At 47.9% G+C, this 18,493-nt stretch overlaps 1 protein-coding gene across 6 annotated transcripts in view; it reads right to left on the bottom strand.

Moving 5' to 3' along the window:
• ZNF618 (zinc finger protein 618) overlaps positions 1-18,493 on the bottom strand; it is a 155,732-nt gene that overhangs the window by 14,599 nt on the left and 122,640 nt on the right. For 4 of the 6 annotated variants that reach the window (XM_058672373.1, XM_058672372.1, XM_058672370.1 and 1 more), the window contains 4 exons: positions 13,714-13,803; positions 5,768-6,007; positions 2,541-2,624; positions 610-687 (listed from right to left, as the gene is read on the bottom strand). In XM_058672373.1, the coding sequence (XP_058528356.1) occupies positions 610-687; positions 2,541-2,624; positions 5,768-6,007; positions 13,714-13,803 (492 nt within the window). The remainder of the gene's footprint in view (positions 1-609; positions 688-2,540; positions 2,625-5,767; positions 6,008-13,713; positions 13,804-18,493) is intronic. The other 2 variants (XM_058672374.1, XM_058672371.1) reach the window with 1 other exon arrangement.

Below are 18,493 nucleotides of genomic sequence, written 5' to 3' on the forward strand. Positions count from 1 at the left end.
CACAACGGTGCTGCCCCAGGAGAAGCCTACAGTCAGAGAAGCTGGTGTGTAGGCTGGACAACAGGGGGTAAGGCGACCTCCATTGCAAGGCCAAAGCTCCAGGCAGGGCAGTGGCAATGTGGGCTGAGCAGGTGGCCGGGCCTGTTTTCCTCAAAGCGAGGGTCCTGGGTCCCACAGCAGGTGACCTGCCTCAGGGCTTCCCAGAAATACAAATCCCAGGCCCCACCCCAAGATGCACCATCCAAACCTCAGTGACTTGCCAAGTGCTCCTACTGACTGCCCTCAGCTTTCTAAGGCTTTCCAGGGCATCACACAGGACCTCTGTTCTGAGACAGCCCCAAGCTCAGGCTGCTGCAGGCTGCATACTTCACTCCCATCCGCTCTCTGCGCCACCCTTTGCCCCCAACTCCACTCACCCAGGATCTCTCGGCACTCACACTACTCACACTTGGTCCCCACCTCCACATCTCTTGCTGGTCAGCTGCTATCCGGCCTTTAGGCTTCACCTCAGAGCCCCTGCGCACTTCACCCACACTGTGTCTGGGTCTCTAGAGGCCATGCAGAAACACTCGCTGTGTGATGAGCACCTGGGGTGGTGGCAGGCCTTACCTGCGTGGGACTGCATGTGCTCCAACAGGTTGTTGTAGAACTGGAACTGGATCCCACAGGCACCACATGTGTAGGGCTCTGCAGGGAGAAATGTGGCAGCCAGGTGAGGCCACAGCCAACCCAGATGCCCAGCTCCTGGGCTGCAGGTACCTTTGGAAGCAGACATGGAAATGCATACCAGGGCTCTGGATTCAGGTCTCTGGGCCTGGCATGTCTGCCTCTGCTGTCCCTTGGCCAGTAACGGAGAAGCCAGGGGAACGGGGAGTGATGTGGAGTGGGAGATACCTAGATGAAGACTGACTCAGGTGAAGTGGATCTTTGCTGCATGCCAGGCACCAGTATTCTCTGCGGCCAGGGATCAAGGCTTAGTGATTGCCACTGGCCAAGTGAACCACAACCAAGGTCAGGAACCCAGAGCACAGTGCGGGGAGTGGTGGAGGGAGGAGCAAGAGTGAGAAGGGCACACGGCCTGGGAAGTGCAGGTGCGGACAAACCTCTAACATCTAGGTACATGCTCCCTGTGCTTAGGTCAGGGTCTGGCAGAGAAGAGGAAGATGACTAGTGGAGCCATGAAGGACTCAGGGGCTGCAGGGACCACATCTGGCAGTTAGGACTCTACTTCGTCCAGGTCCAAGTTCCTCCACCCACCTGGGGCTGGACCCCTGGGTGGCCTGTGCTAGCAGTGCGGGCTGCATGGAAAAGTGGCTCATGGTCTCACTGGCTCATAACAGCTCAGGTCAGATGCCCTAGGTAGGCGGGCTGCACTGACCCCCCTGCCCTGCCTTGCTCTGTCTCCAGGTCCCTGGCTGGGGCACAAGCACTTACTATGCAGGACAGGGAAGGACTAGAAGCTAGGGTGCTTCCATCAGCCAAGCTAAGTCCCTTCTAGTTCTGCTGCTCGGTGAGAGCCCTCAGGACTCTGCCTCTGAGGCACACAAGCCTGAGGAAGCTCTCAGAGGGCAGGGCAGCGCAGGGGGCGGTGCTGAGGCTGGCCTCAAGGCCATGCCCTTTAGAGAACCAATGGGCTGTGGTCACTCCTCCCAGATGCCCTCAACTCTGGACAATCAATGTCACCAAAGTGTTAATCAGAAAATGGCCCTACATGGCTACTACTTACACCAGGGCCAGGAACTGGCAGGTGCTTCCAAGTCTGGGCATTGGGTGGGGATGGCACCAATGCCACAGCAAGCAGATGGGGGCTGTGCTGGCAACTCCCCTCTCCCATCCCATAGGCCAGGTGGGGAACCCAGGCTCCACCATTCATATTTGGGGTGCATGGCACTGACTAACCCCCAAGGTACGCATAGTTGAATCTCAACTGTGCAACAAGAATTGGGACTCTAGCAAATGTAATCACAATGTGTGATGCCTTGTCCCTTCTGCCCGTCCCTTACTATGCAGCCTGGCTTATTATGTTGTCCTGGGACTCAGTAACCACCCACACCTCCACCTGCACAGGGGTCCTTTGCTGCTATTTCCAAACCTTAGCCATCAGAGGGCGCCAAACACCACTGGAACCTCAGGACTGGCTGCAATGGGTTGCCAGTGAACCTTGGCACGGATGGCGCTGGGTTCACAGTGGGACCAAAACTTGGGGCCTCTGGCTCTCAGCCCACAGCTCTCTCAGCTGCACACTTCTGCCTCTCATGGAAAGAAACTGGCTGTGAAGTTTGCCTTAGAAACAGCACTGGCTCTTCAGGCCCAACCACCAGAGCAGGCTGAGTAGAGGAGAGGTTCTTCTCTCCACAGGGAAGAGACAAAGAGGAGCCATAGAGACATCTCCCCATCCTCTTCTACCGACCCTGCCTCCTTCTCTTCCCCTGCCCCAGCCTCCTCCCAAAACAATCCACTGAGTGCACAGCAGACTCCGCCCACAGAGCACCTGCCAAAAAGCTGGAATGACATCACCACACTCAGCTCTTGGCACTCACCGCTCGAGTTCTGTGAGCTGCTGTTGGTCTCTTCAAAGTGGTTTTGTGCTTTGCTTTCTACTCTCCGACTGAAAGCGCTTTCTGCTGGGTGAGGGACCGGAGAGAGGGAGGGAAAGAAAGGGAGAGAACATGAGCGAGAGCGAGAAGCACAGTGACTGGTCAGCGCGGGATCTTGAGACAGACCCATGGCATGAGGCCCCAGGCAAGGCTAGGAGTCAGCGCAGGGAGAGGTTCTGGGTCCTCAACCACGTCTCTGGACCACCTGAGTTGCAGGCACCTTGTTAGGGCCCCAAGAGACCCTGCCAGCTGTGCCAGAGGGTCCTCACAGCAGGGTGAGAGGCCCAGGGGCACACAGATGAGGTCCAGCCAGTGAGCTGGGGCTGGGTCTCCCAACTTCAGCTCCTTGGGAGCCTCGTTTGCCACACCAAGTCCCTTTAGTCTGTCACCCACTGCTGTTTTTAGCATGTTGTTGCTGCAGGCCCACAAGGGAACAAGGGGACTGCAGCCTGTTCCCTGGCAGTGGCAGTGCTCACCCAGCTGGAGGGCTGCTGATGCCAGCTCTAGGCCTTGGGCAGCATAGAGGGCACCCTGGCACAGCAGGCTTGATGGGGTGAGCTGGGGCAACCCCGAAGCCATGGAAGTCAGAGTTTGGGCCAGCGTTCCCCATGGGGAAGGGACTCACTCATTCCCAGGGTCTTCCCAGGCATCTCTGTGTGGTCCTTACTCTCACAGGTGCTCTCTGGCACCCTGCCATGCACACAGAGTCCCAACAGGTGCAAACCACAGACACGGCTACACCTCCCCAGTGAGGAGCTCCTGCACAGCATTGGAGCTGGACAATCACCCAGCTTCTTCAAGGTGTTCCTGTCACATGACTCAGGGGATGAAGGTTTTAGGGGGCAGGTCCACCTGGGATGTGCAAGGGACCCAGTTCTTTTCTTAAGGAGACAGAGCTTGTGAGCGGATGTTAAAGGATTAGAAAAGTTTAACCAACAGATCCATCTGCTTTACTTAACCTAGCTTTCCTTAAGTTCAGTGGGGGTTTATACACACACACACACAGGAATCCTGGGAACTCACTTTGACAAATACCATTTTTATCCCAGCTCCACTCTACAGCGGAAAGGGTGAATGTTTAGGCTGTGGTTCCAGATGCCCATGGGGACAACAGAGGCAAAAGGAAGCCAGAGGTGGCCCTTATAAACCCTGCTTAGTTCCCTGCCCTCACCTTCCACCCCTGTGCCCCATGCCCTGGCACAGCCTCCTTCCTGCACAGGGAAGGCCTGTCGCTCACTCTTGCCTCTGAGATGCCCAGGCGAGGCCTCACGAGGGCACCTGCAGGTGGCTCCTCTGTTTCCTGTTTTCTAAGGAAAGTGGAGGGGGCTGTCATACTTTGTATCTTGGGCCCCCTTCATCTTCCCAGCACCCAATGGTGACTATGCTGTCGCTCCCACTTGGAAGGTGGAAAAACAGAGGGAAGAAACCATCAAGTGCCTGGGGCTACCTGTGCTTCTAACTCACAAAGAGGCTTCCTTTGGCTGAAGGGTTAGGGTAGAGACCTTGGCCACACAGGGCAATGGATACCCATCTATAGAGGCTTTCTGCACTATCCATCAGGTGCACAGAACTTAGCACTGCCGAGGTCAGTTGCTATTACAGTCAGCAACAGTTGCCTATTATTCAGCTGGTCACACCAACTGTGCATAAGTCTCCCGGACTCCAGCATCTCTGGCTGCACACCATTGTGCAAGGTCTCCCAAGCCAGAACATACATTCACACAGGAAAAGCTGCTTCTCCCAGGAAAAGCAGGGCGGGGACACCTTCTACCTTCAATGTGCAGCATCTCACAGCCCCCATAGGCTCCTGCTCCTGGCCTTGGGACCCCGGGACCTGCCCAGCTGGGAGGCTTCCAAGGCCCATCCTGGCAGCTGCAGGCAGGCTGCATAGCACAGCAGCCCCTGTAGGCTGTTCTCGGCTGAAACAGCAGGCAGGAAATGTGCCAGCACACCAGTCAGGAGCAAGAACAAGATGTGAGAGCTGTGATCCAATGATTCAGCTGAGCCAATCTCTACTCCCAGGGAGACCATGATGACCAGTCTGTCTTAGAGTAATTCTGACTACTGTTGCAAAAACAGCTGTTACAAGGTGGTGTCTGAAAAGCCATTAACTTCAAGGCTGACAGACTGTTTTCCCTTTGGGGGACCTCCCTGCTCCTTGTCAAAAGCCCAGCCTTGACCAAATTGGCCTCCAGAAGTAAAGAGTACAGTAATCACTTGGCTAGGTCAAGCAGGTCGTTTGCCTGAGTTCTCAACCTGATTCTGGCCACCTGAGGGCATGGGGAATCCCCAGGGTGGCAGAAGCAACGCCTCCCTGCAGCCTGCATCCCACTGGGTCAACCACAGGGCACAGGGCTTCTTCCACTCAAGCATGAAGTTGAGTGTGGCTGATGGCTGGTGGTCAGATATTCTGTTGTGAACTGTTCAAGTGGCCTATTCACCTTTCTGCATCAGAGTTGCCTTCTGCATGGCCTGGAAGGTGGCTGGAGTCAGCACAAACCGGTTTTCTGCTGGGTCCATGTGATGGACACATCACATGGTGAGGCAGGGAGAGAGAGTCCCTCATGGAAATGAGCTTTTCAGGTTGAGTTTTTTTGAAAGGTGGGAGATGCCACTCATGCTAAGGAGGTCTGGGTAGGTGACAGAAGCAGATGAACCAGGCTGGATGGAGACAGACTACAGTAGGATTGCAATGAGATGACACCTGCCATGCGTCCTCCACGTTGGAGCTGCAAAAGGGAGTAGTATGAACTGAGAGAGCTTGCTACTCTCTCCTGGGGAAGTGGGACCAAAGAAATCCAAATTTTACATGAAACCACCAAACACTCAAATGATGTCAATTAATTCTTTTTATACATTGTGAAGGCCAAATAAAACAGGTCCCTTTGGCCAAGGTTTGGGGCAAAAGTTACTGCTTATAAAAACAAAACAAAACAAAAAACCCCACCTATTTGCCAATCACCATAAAACCCTGGTTTAGGGTAAAAGAACCCAGGCTCTGAAGGGTTAGCTGCTTATCGTGGTTACAGAGCCAGCCAGGGAAAGCAATGGGACTTGGCTTGGTTCCCTAGGACCACGTGGCCTCTGCTGACCCCGAGTGGGCACAGTGGTGGCAGGTAGAGGAGGCAGCGAGTAGATGAAGCGTGGAGGGACATGGAGGCCATTAGTACCTGCAGTCGCCTTGCTCGCTGGAGATCCCGAATTTGGAGTGCGGAACGTCTGGGTCTGGGTGGCTGGAGGGGTGCGGTGCAGGAGGGAGGTACAGCGCACCACGGAGGCCGGAGCCTTTTTTCCTGATTGGCTTGTCGGGGTCTTGGTGGCCACAAAACGAGGAGATGGGGACACCTCTGGGTGTGAACACTCCGAACCCGTGTCCGGATCATCGGGAGGTTCCCACCCGGGAGCGGTACCTGGAGGGTAGTTGAGCAGCTCTCAGTCCCAGAGGTTCCCAAGGCTGGCCACCATCCCCCATGTTCAAGGGCTGCAGTATCTTTGCCCACCCACTCACTGCTGCCTAGTGGGCATGCCCACTCACAGCCCAAGAATCTAGAACCTTCTTTGGTTCTCCTGGAGGGACACCTGCCTGCCAGTCCCCATTCAGCTCCCTGCAGACCACTGAACATCCTCTCCACCACTCCCTCCCCCATCCCCTGTGTAGGTCACCCATTGCCCAAGCAACCCAGCAACTTAGCCTGTGAGCCAGGCTGAAGGTCCTGGGACGAGGTAACCTAGGCTCAAGTGTACAGTCTTGCATGGTGGCTACCTTCTTTGGTAGTAAAGACAGAAAGTAGGTGAGCAGGCCACTCTGAGGTGGACTGGTAGGTCAGGGGGAGGTGGAATGGTTCTGATTGTGCCTCTGGATGCTACAGGCAGGAGTGTGCCAGTATCATGTGGCGACGAGTGAAAGGCATTGCTCCGGGTCAGTCAACTGCTGCCCGAAGCTTTCATAAAAGCCGGTGCTACCAGACTCTTGTGGTCTGGCGAGCTCGTGTCACCACACACAGAGCCCTGCCTCCCTTTGTCCTCAGAGGCTGAAGTCTTGAATGCCAGGGGCTGACACTCATGTGGCCTCTGTGGACAGCAGTCTGCCCCAGGGATGGCAACCCCCCAAATCTGGCCGCCTGTTTGCACTAAACACAGGGGGCGGGGCAGGAGGAGAGAGACTGAGAGGGGAAGAGAGGGCAGGGATGGGAAGGGGAGATGAAAGGGAAGGGAGAGTGTGCAGAGGAGGAGAATAGAGAGGAGCAGAGGCAAGGGGAGAGGAAGGAAGGGGAGAAGAGGGAAGGCGAATGAACCAGTGGATGGTGGATCTCTTTTCCTCTCTAACTCTGCCTTTTCTTAAAAGGCAGTGTAGAGCTCTGGTTCATGAGAGAAGACAATGCGAGCGCCATGGCCAGTGCAGCTTTGGATGTGGGGAGACCTTCTACACCAGGACACAGAGACGGGGTACCACAGAGAGCACACCCCTTGCTGAAGCAAGGAGCCAGCCATTGGCGGACATTTCCTGGAAAGAAGGACAAAGAGGGGAGAACTGTGCCAAGACAAGGCAGGAAGCTGTGGAGTTGAAGTCCCTGGTCGAATAGCCAACTGTAGCTGTACAGATGGAACCACTGCGAAGCTCCAGGGCAGACAGCTCCTGGAGCTTTCAGGGGAAGGAAAACTGAGAGGTCACATGAGACTCGCGACTCAGAGGTGGCCGAGTTCTCACCTGCTGCAGGGGAGAGCTTGCTGAATACTTCAGGATTTAGTTGAGATCCAGGAAGTCCATGATTACAAAAACTACTCCAACCCAAGATTAAGAACCATTCTAGGGTCATTGTGACACAGAGGGTAAAAATTGCCATCTGTGATGCCAACACCCATATGGATGCTGGTTCAAGTCCCGGTTGTTCCACTTGCAATATAGCTTGCCACTAATGCTTCTGGGAAAAGAAGTAGAAGATGGCTCAAGTGTGTTGCTTCTTGCACCTAAGTGGGAGACCCGGCAGAAGCTCCAGGTTCCAGGCTTTCCCCTGGCCCTGCCCGGATTGTTGTGACTATCTGAGGAGTGAACCAATTGTTGGAAGATCTCTATCTAAATCTGCCTTTCAAATACATAAGAAAAAGAAGAAGGAGAAATATGCTAAGTCAATCCTACCACCTCTTCAAACAAGCCTTTGAAGCATCATGCTGATCTTAAGTACATCCTTTGTCTTCCAGAAGAAACTCAACATTTATCAAAGGAAAGCAAAAAAAAAAAAAAAAAAATCCAGTAAGTCAACAATGTAACATCTACAAAATGCAGCACGGAATAGACAGCTATCTTTCAGGTGAAACAGGAAAATGTGACGAATAATCAAGAGGAAAATATTCAAGATAAACAGAAATGTCAGGGATGATGAAATTAGGAGACAATGACCTGAAAACATAAATCTGCTTATGATTTATTTAAATGAGAACATGAACACAGTGAGGAGAGAAGTAAAAGATGCAAAAAACAAACCATGTGAAACTTTCATAGATGGGAAATGTAAGAGCTGAAATGGATTTTTGTAACAGCAAATTAGACACTGCAGAAGAAAGGATGCACAGAGCTGAGGACAGGACAACTGAAGCACAGGCAGGAGGCAAGGTGGAAATAAGAGCAGAGCTTCAGCTGATCTGTAAGCATGATCAAACACCTAAAACGCACACAGCTAGCGTCTCCACAGGAGAGGAAACAGATCAGGAAACTAAAATATTTGAAGAAATACTGGTGGAAAGTTCCCAAACTTAATGAAACTCAATGTATCTCAGACAGGACATAGGAAAACCTGTACTTGATCACCAATTGTGAAAAATCAGTAATGTACGTGTTTAAAACACTCATGGGGGAAATAAAGATAATTAAATATAGAAGTACAACAAACAGAATGATTTCTGACTTCTCATCAGAAACTATGTAAGTTAGAAGATAAAGAAATGGCATGTTTAAAATGCTCAAAGAAAAGTTTCTCAAGCTAGAATTCCACATCTAGAGAAAAATCCTTTTAGAGAAATGGTAATATAAGAACACCTCTGGTTGAGAGGATCCTTCATCAATAGACCTATGATGTAAGAAATGTTAAAGCTCTTCAACAGTGAAACTAAATGATAAGGGATAGAATTCAGATTCACACAAAGTCAAGAAAAGCGCAGAAAGTGGTAAGTGTGTAGAAAATAAAGGCATTTCTCACCTGCTAACTATTTAACAAATAATGAATTACAAAAAGCTGAGAGCAAATTGTTGGGTTTATAACATATGTAGGTGTGTGTCCATGATAAGAACAGCATAGGAGGTGGGGGGTATTAAATGTGTGCTGCACATTCATGATAGACTGAAACACATTAAATACATTATTCTACACCACACAGTGATCACAGCTAGAGGCTGACAGAGGAAGTTTTAAAAACACATGAATAGTATCAAAGAAGGTCAGAAGATAAGGAAAATGAACATCTCGAACAATGAGGTCAAAAGAAAAACTACCAAGCAGTAAACTGAAATCAAACTGTATCAGTAAGTCACATTCAATGTAAACAGATTAAGCACTCCAGTAAAAGGCAAGGGTTGCCAGCTGCAAGCAGCACCAAGAACCAACTATACATATATGCTTCCAATACAAAGATACTGAAAGATTAAAAAAAAACAAAAGGATGAAAAAAAGTAGTTATCTTAGTTTGTGTAAGTGCATTCTAATGCTTGCTTGAAAACACTATTCCTGAGAAATCTGTAATGGCTATAAAACCAAATAAAGTAACAGGTGTTACCAGAAATGACAAAAACATTGTACAATTTTAAGAAGGGGTCAATTGAGCACATTAAAATGAGTCCAAGTATAACGAGAGTCTAAAACTGAACAAAAAAAAAATTTAACAGACCAACAGCTAAATCCACAATTATTAGTTGAGGATACTGGCACTTCTTTCTCAGTATATGATAGAACATAATCATTTTTTTTAAGGAAGAAATCTTTTACAGGTTTAGCCATTATTCACCAAATTAACCTTAAGCACTCCAAGATCCTAGATACTTAATATTTTTTAAAATCAAGTGGATGTGAAACATGCAGCAAGACAGCATGCAATAACATATAAATCTCAATGATTAAGGATCATAGAGAATATGTTCTCCAACTAAAATGTAATAAAGTTAGAGATCAATAACCAAAAAATCTGGCTAACTGAATGTTTGGAAATGGAATAAAATGTACCAAGCTTGGTGCCTTCACTGTTGAGTTCTACAGAACATTTATGGAAAATGATAACACATGTACATAGCTCTTCAAGAAATGGAAGAAGGCAGCATGTGTTTCCCAATTCATTGTACTAGGCCAGCAGCACTCTGACACCCAGCTTAGAACAGCATGACAAGAAAACTGCTGGTCGGAATGGAAAATAGCATAACTAATTTGGCAAACAGTTTGGTTGTCCTACACCTACTAAATGACCCAGCCATTTCACTAACAGGTATTTACCCAAGAGAAATCAAAACATTTATCTATATAAAGACTTATACACAAATGTCACAGCAGCTTGAACTGCTTCAGTTACGAACTATGAACCGTCCAAATGTTCGCCCATATGTGAACAGATGTAGGAACTGTATGTTCTTCTGATAATGGAATACTGCTTAGAGTCATGCACTGTATAATGTTTGGATCAATGGCAGTCTGTGTATGCAACAGCAGTCCCATAAGATCCAATTACCTAGCGACACAGTAGTTATCTTTGTTTGTGTAAGTGCATTCTGATGTTTGCTTGAAAACTAAATCACCCAGTGATGGGTTTCTCAGAACAGATCCCCACCATGAAGTGACCATGACTGAATTCATCAGTGAAAAGGAATGAACTACTGATATCTATAAGCACGGATGAAACTGAAAACACTATTCTGAGTGAGAAGACAGACTTAAAACTAAGTCCACAGCAGCAGGAGGCAGACCTGGACCAGGAAGTGGTGAGCACAGCATCCCAAAGTGTAGGACAAATGCTTTTTCATGATCTTAATTCTGATGCTAGTCCCACAGGTGCAAAAATAGGTCAAAACTGATGAAACTGTACACTTTCAATAATGGGCACTTATTGTTGCATGACAATATACCTTAATGTGGATTTTTAAAATCTTTAGAAGAAATGCTTATTTTCTTGATGATGACCATCAGCAATGCACCACTGGCTAAGTGTGGATACTATGCGACCCTAGGGCAGGGGTCCCTGTCCCTGAAGGGACCAAAGGCAGGTAAAATCTCAGGGAATTTTAGATATCAGTGAGCAGGAAACATGCTCTTGAAAGCAAGTTCACTATATAAATTCCTCTGGCTCTTTTCAAGCAATTAAGATGCCTATGCAAGAATCTGTGGCAATTCTTTCACAATATATAGGTATGTCCAATCATCATCTTAAATATACACAGGTACTTCAAAAAGTTTGTGGAAAAAGTATGTTATGAAAAAACTTTGCATGGATTTCTTTTTTTTTTGTTACAAAATAAATCTAGCTTTTAATTCAAAGTTTCCAAGAACTTTAAAAAAATTTATTCCCTTATTTGAAAGAGAAATAGAAAGAAAGGAGGAAAAAGGAGAGGAGAGAGAGAGGGAGAGAGAAAGAGAAATCTTTCACCTACTGGCTCATTCCTCAGATGCCTCAACGAACAGGGCAGGGCCAGGAACCCAGAAACTAGGAGAGAATACCCACAACACATATGTCTGATAAAGGAGATCTTTTGGAATATACAAAGAATGTCTACAAGTCAAACACCTCAACCAAAGGAAAAACTGGACAAACATCTTACCACAGAAAACTTCCCATGTAAAACATACAAATGGCCAAGAGTGTTCTCCAGGACTGTCACATGGGTGGCAGGGGCCTAAACACTCGGGCCACCTTCTGCTGCTTTTTTCAGATCATTACCAGGGACATGATCAGAAGTGGAGCAGCCAGGACATGAACAGATGCCCCTAAAAGAGGCCAGCATGGCAGGTGCTGGCTTTATGCCCTATGGCACAATGTTGGCCTCTCCTCCAGGAACTCTTGGAAGTATCCTCATAGTATTATATATTAAAAGAGGACAGGTGGGAAAAAAAATAAATAAAAGTTTCAGAGAAGAAAGCCTTGCTTCTGGCAAAGATGAAACTTTCCAATACTGCAACTTCCTTCAGTTCGTGGTTTGACTTCCTGATTTTAATATTTTAGTAAAGTGTAGGCACCAAAACGTTTGCAAAATAAACCCCTATAATCCACAAACTAACAGCATAAAATCTAAGAACCACAGAATCACTTCTATAGATGTAGGGGAAAAAATCCACATGACACTAGATTACAATAAATGTTCTCAGTGCACAGGAATAGAAGGCAACTTCTTCAGCTGATAAGGGCTGCCTATGGACCTAATTCAGATAGTACAATCCTTAATTATGGAAATTCTGAGAGCTAAGCCTGAGGAACTGAACTTTATTGTTAATAACATAGAAAGAAATATCTGTTGATTTCTTCCATTCATTCTTAACCAGGACTACAAAAGGAAAAATATTAGTATGAATACAGACTAGGAGACAAAGTAAAGCTATTTTAGAAGATAGCATCATCATGTGCAAAGAAGTATCCTAAATGCACAGAACAAATAAAACTAATAAGGAAATTTCCAGGATCCAAATTCAATACACAAAATTTGTTTATGTACATAAATAGTTGAAAAATTAATTAAAAAATCTGCAACATCAAAAAGCAAAACACTTACGGATACGCTAATGAAATATGTGCAAGACCTCTATTCTGAAATGCACAATTGCTGAGGGCAACTTAAATGAACCACAAATAATTGGACAGACATACCATGTTCATGGACTGAAAGATTCACTATTACTACAATGCACATTCTTTCCAAATTGCTCTGTAGTTTTACTGCAGTCTTAAGCAAAATCTCTGTTCACTCTTTTAGTAGAAACTGGCAAGAAGATTCTAATATTTATATAGAAAAATAAAATTCCTAGAATAACGATGCATTCTTTGAAAAAACAAAACTGAAAAACTAAGAGTAGGTATTTAAAGCTTGTCATAAAGTTCCAGTAAATAAGACCACAGGAGCTTGCAAAAAGACAAACAAAGCAGAGAAGTGAAATAATTTCACACATATCCAACTGAGTTTCCTGTCAGCCCCAGCAGGTGCCTGCCTGAAGGGTGTCTTATGTCACAGATGTCTGTATTGAAGATTCTACGGCTGGAAAGACTTGGAGAGCTTGCAAGAAGCAGACACAAGGCCCCAAAGCAATTAGGGGTCAAAGCAGAATGAGAATCCCAGGCCAATGCTTGCTGTCAGTCAGGATTAAACAGCTTCCCCATAGGGAGACCGCTAGAGCCCTGACCCTCTCTCTAGCAGACAGGGCTCCCTGGAAAAACCTCCAGCACTGCCCTCTAGGCCCTCAACATACCTCCTTTTCTCCCAAGTACGTGTGGGGAAACATCTGCTTCTACCGCTGCCAGCAATGACCCAGAGGGTGATGGCCACCCCAGACCACAAGTGCTTCCACCTCCCAGAGACCTTGTATAACTTTGCCCTGCCTGGGTCTTCCCATTCACAGAATGGGGAGCAGGATCCCCATATTTCCGCTAAGAGAAACCAAAGCAGCTGGACTCCTGCATGGACTCCTTCACCTCCCACCCTTTCTGCCCTGGGACTTCGGCTTTCTCCCCTGTGGCAAGGAGAGGTGGAAGAGGGCCTCCCTCGCTCTTGCACTTGGGACCTACAAGTGGAGTGCTGGCCAGCTGCTCCCCCAACCCCACCTTCTCCAATGAATAGGGGAATTAGCAGGTAGACCCTGGGCATCAGGATGGTGAAAGGCCAGGGTGTGCTCGAGGGCAGGGCCCTCAGTGCCCTCTCCCTTCACCCCAGGGCACAAATACAGATGGTGGGCAGCTGATTCCACTGAGTCAAGAGGGGGACCTTCTAATCTCTCCCAGGTAGCCCCAGGCTAGTCCCAGACACCTGGAGACTCACCCCAAACCGTGTTCCCCCTAGCAAAGCTCTGGAGCCCTGCCCGATGGCTGTACCCTACCTCTTACCCCTCATCCCTCCTCCTCCATGCTCCTGCTCTGCCCCAGCCCTGGACAAAGTACTCACTGATGGGGGCGTGCAAGGCCACATGCTCCTGGTAGGGTGTGTAGTACTTGTACTGCTTCCCGCAGAATTCACAGGTGTAGTTGCCAGTTTCTGCTCCGGAAGGAAAGGAAGATGTTAAGGGGCAAGCAGCCCTCATCTAGAAGCATCTATGTATGTCTACCCTCCCCTCCCTGCCCTCCACAACAAGCTCCTCCTGTTCCTTCTAGGACCACCAACTGGAATTAACTCTGACTCTAAGGTCAGGCTGCCTCATTAAAACTCCCAGCTGTGTCGCTTCCAGCTGTGTAGCCTCAAGCTAGTCCCTTAACTCCGCTGCGTGTTAGCTTGCCTATTGGTCAAATGGAGATGCTACTAGGACCATCTTGCAGGATTGCTGTGAGGATTAAATGTCTACGGCAAGTGCTTAGAACAGTACCTGGCACATGCTAGTCTTTCCCCTAGCTTCCCCTTCAACTCCGGTGCTCAGGAAATGAAAACATGTGAGGTGACCCCAGTTGACCTCCAGCGCCAGACCACACATCAGCCTTTTTTTTTTTTTGGTTCTCTGTCCAGTTCCTACCTTTTATTAGACACATACGTTTATCTTTCTCATGAGCTATTCAAACTGACTTGAAATGGTTTTCCATTTAAAACTCTTTTTTTTTTTTCACACATCAGTCTTTTTGCAACAGCCTCCAAGACCATCGATGCCCCCACTCATCGGCAGCAGGGGTCACTTTTTCTTCTCAGGTCCCAGTAAACCATATCTTTACCTCTATTTAGGCACTGCCTAACTTCTTTCCTCTTAAAGATATCTGGGGGGAAATTATAAAATACTGATAAACATAAATGTGAAATTAAAAATTCAGTCATCTGTAACCCACCAAAAGCAGCACCCATACCCTTGGGGCAGAGCATGCACCCTGCCATCTCCCCAAGTACCCACCTTCACCCCCATCCCAGCCAGGCCATGCCTTGCTCCCTGCAAGGATTCATCTGCCTCCTGTGGCCTTGAATCTGCTGGCCCTGATCAATCGTCTCGTTGTAACCTGGTGTATCCAATCGACAAGACTTTGTGGACATCCTGCCCAAGATATATGGACATCCCCGCATTGACTGGCTCCAATGATTCCCACCAGACTAGGAACTTGCTGAGCCAGTCCCCTCCACCAAAGGACCTTCAGACTTCTTCACATTCTTTCCTAATTCAAAAAAAAAAAAGCTGTGATCCACATCCCTGCAGACCATTTTGCATGTCTGCTCATTAGTTTTGCCAAACAAAGATTATCACACTGAATCTTCACACCACACTTCCTTGGGACACATTCTGAGAGGCAGGCAAAGGGTAAAAACGTACACATTTTGAAGGCTTCTGAGAACTATGGTATCGCCACCCCAAGCCATGAGCCGTAGAAAGGTCTGCTGTACACACCGCAGCCAAGCAGGACCAGCGCCCAAAATCCGGGCCACTGCTGGGCATGATGACCATGTGTTGCTACTTCCCACTCCCACGATTTCTTCTTCTCTTTCTTTCTCTCTCTCTTTCTTCCTTCTCTCCCTCCCTCCCTCCCTCTTCCTTCCTTCCTTTTTTTTTTTAAAGAAATGCACCGGGTGGCGAGTTTGTCAGGGTTCAAACACCATCCTGTGTACTTAACACAAACTGACAATGGCCTCAGTGCCACCTGGCAGCTCGAGCTTACGTGACCACCAAGGTACCGATGAGGGCTGCAGAACTTATAGCATTGGGAGTTCGATCATTTCTGTAACTGATTTGTGCCCAATGAGAAGGGTGCATACACTGTTTGCTGCTGGCAGGTTTTGGAGCTGTTTGATCAACTGTACTAATTAACCAAGACCCGTAACAGTGTGAACTTGCTCCTGCACAATCAAGTCCTGTGAGAAATCCTTCCAGGTCACTGTTCTTTCCACATCTGCTTTGTACACACAGATACAGGAAAGAAGACCAAATCATCACACCAACACGTTTAAAGCCATCGTCAGGACAGGTGCTCTCAAGGAGGTACACTCAATGCCAGGAAAACCAGTGACAGGGATTTAATCAAGTTAAGGAAAGAGTTTGTGAGACAGAGTTCAGAGTGAGTTCAGAGTAAAAGATTTGTGTCTTTGACTAAATCATAAAATATTGGCTAATTCTGCATGATTTCTGCCTCCTGGTAAAGACTACTCTCCCCCTTTCCCATCTTTCTCCCTCTTCTCTCTGTAAATCTTTTTTTTTTTCTAATAAAAATGAATAACTCAAAAAAAATGGCCTGGTGCAGTGGCTCAATTGGCTAATCCTCCCCAATGCAAGTGCTGGGATCCCATATGGGTGCTGGTTCATGTCCTGGCTGCTCCACTACCTATCCAGTTCCCTGCTTCGCACCTGGGAAAGCAGTGGAGGATGGCCCAAAAAGCCTTGGGACCTCACCCACAGGGGAAACCCAGAAGAAACTCCTGGCTCCTGGCTTACGTCTGGCTCACCGCCAGCCATGATAGCCATTTGGGGAGTAAACCAGTGGATGGAAGATCTTTCTCTGTTTCTTCTTCTCCCCATAAATCTGATCTGTCTTTCTAATAAAAATGAATAAATCTTTTTAGGTGGGTATGAGAAAAGTAATTTCTTGTTTAGAAACTTGGGCCCTGTCACTAAGGTATCTCATTACACACAAATATTCCTGAATCCAAAACACTATGGATCTCAAGCATTTTGGCCAAGATATATTCAACCTGTACATCTATTTTTATAGCTATTTTCCTCATGTTCCACCTTTTCTGGTTTGTTCTCTCAGTTTCCAATTAAGACTATTTGCTTTCCATGATGTGCAATATTCATTTATTCATTACAGCAAATGGGAGAAGGAAGGAGGATGGGCAGGAGAAAGCGAGTACCAAAACCCTCTTAGAACTCTACCTACAAATAACACTGATCTGTTGAACACTCACTAAATTAAAACAAAAAATAGTGAAGGGGGAGATATTTTTAAGTTCAATCACCACTAAGAAAGACTTAATTCGGTGCTCTTTAAATTTCAGCATGCGTAAGAACCTAGAAGGGTTGTTGTGTCACAGACAGCTGGGCTGTAATCTACCACTCTGATCCCAGAGGTCTTGGGGTGACCTGTTCTTCCTGCGAATTTCCTCCATTCTTTTTCTTGTTATACAGAATACTCATAGTTCTTACAAGATACTTTTCCTTACGCAGTAAGCTAGAAATGGCCAGCTCTCCTGCTTCACTGAAGCAGGAACCGCCCCTGTCATGGTAACACTCCAGTCACAGCTGAAGAAGCGCGAGACCCAGCAAGCCGACACCCTCCTTGCAGTTCCCTCTTCCTGGCTCAGCGATGCTGATGTGGAAGGCATACTTGCTGCTGGGGAGGGAGCCCCGACTCCCTAATCTACAGGGCATGATATGGCAAAACCAGACCTTGTGCCATCCACGGTGCTTGACCTGGCATTTCTTGGCCTGGGGCTACTTCAGCTGCTTACAAGCAACAGGAGCCCAGGAACAACACTCTGACCACTCAGCGCAGTCCGGACGGCTGCAAAGGGGCAGCCGTACACTGCCAAGGCCTTCATCCCTGCCAGGTCAAGTTGGCAGTTTGCTGGCAGCCAGCCCTGATGTAACTTTCTCACTGCAGTTCCACACTCCTTAATCTGTGAGTGACTCTCGCGCCCCAGCATGGTCTGGCTGTCAGAGCTCATTACAACATGCACACAGCAAGTGTCCCTTGGCTCTGTGTCTTCCTGGTCATTAACAGTTATCACTTACTCCACGTTTGCCAGGCCCTGTAGAAAGGACTTTGCCAGTCCCTTTACATGTATGATGTCATCTGATCCTCCCTCCCTCCTGATCCTGTCCCCACCCCACCCCGTGACAATCCCAACAAGGTGAGCTGTATTGTCACCACCCACTCAGGAGGTAAAGAAACTGTGCATTAGATCGAGGCGAGATCTTGCAGGACACTGCATAGTTACTAAGTGCTAGAGCTGAGACCCATTTGGGCTGCTTCTACAACTCTTACCCTTGGTGCTGGCATAGTGGTTAAGCCACTGACTGTGATGATGGCATTCCATGTGGACACTAATTCGAGTTCAGGATGTTCCACTTCTGATCCACCTGGGAAAGCAGGGGTGAAGGGTTCAAGTGGTTGGGCCCCTGCCACCCATTTGGGAGAGCTGGCTGGAATTCTTGGCTTCCTAGCTTTGGCCTAGCCAAACATTCTCTGGCTGTTGTGGCCATTTGGCAAGTGAACCAGTTCACTGAACATCTCTGCCCTCTCTCCCTCTTTCTCTATAACCCTGCCTTTCAAATAAATAAATAAACATAGATCTTCTTAAAACTCTTGCTTCTCTAGGGCTCAGTGTGATAGTGTAGTGGTTAAAGTCCTCACCTTGAATGCGCCTGGGTCCCATATGGGTACAGGTTCTAATGCTGGCTGCCCTGCTTCCCATCCAGACTGTGCCTGGGAAAGCAGTAGAAGATGGCCTAAAGTTTTTAGAACGCTGCACCTCCGTGGGAGACCCAGAAGAAGCTCCTGGCTGCTGGCTTCGAATTGGCTCAGTTCCAGTCATTGTGCCTGCTTGGGGAGTGAATCAGCAGACAGAGATCTTCCTCTGTGTCTGTCTTTCCTTCTCTCTGTATATCTGCCTTTCCAATAAAAAAAAAAATAAATCTTTAAAAAAAGAAGAAAAAACCTCTTGCTTCTCAGGGAGTCTCTCAATCATACTGCAAGTGAGTCAGGAGCTGGGCTCAACCCTTTGTGTGTGTGTGTCCTCCAAGAGTCCTGGAGATCACATATTG

Source organism: Ochotona princeps, chromosome 14 (genome assembly GCF_030435755.1).
Source record: "Ochotona princeps isolate mOchPri1 chromosome 14, mOchPri1.hap1, whole genome shotgun sequence".
In the NCBI taxonomy this organism is placed as follows: domain Eukaryota; kingdom Metazoa; phylum Chordata; class Mammalia; order Lagomorpha; family Ochotonidae; genus Ochotona; species Ochotona princeps.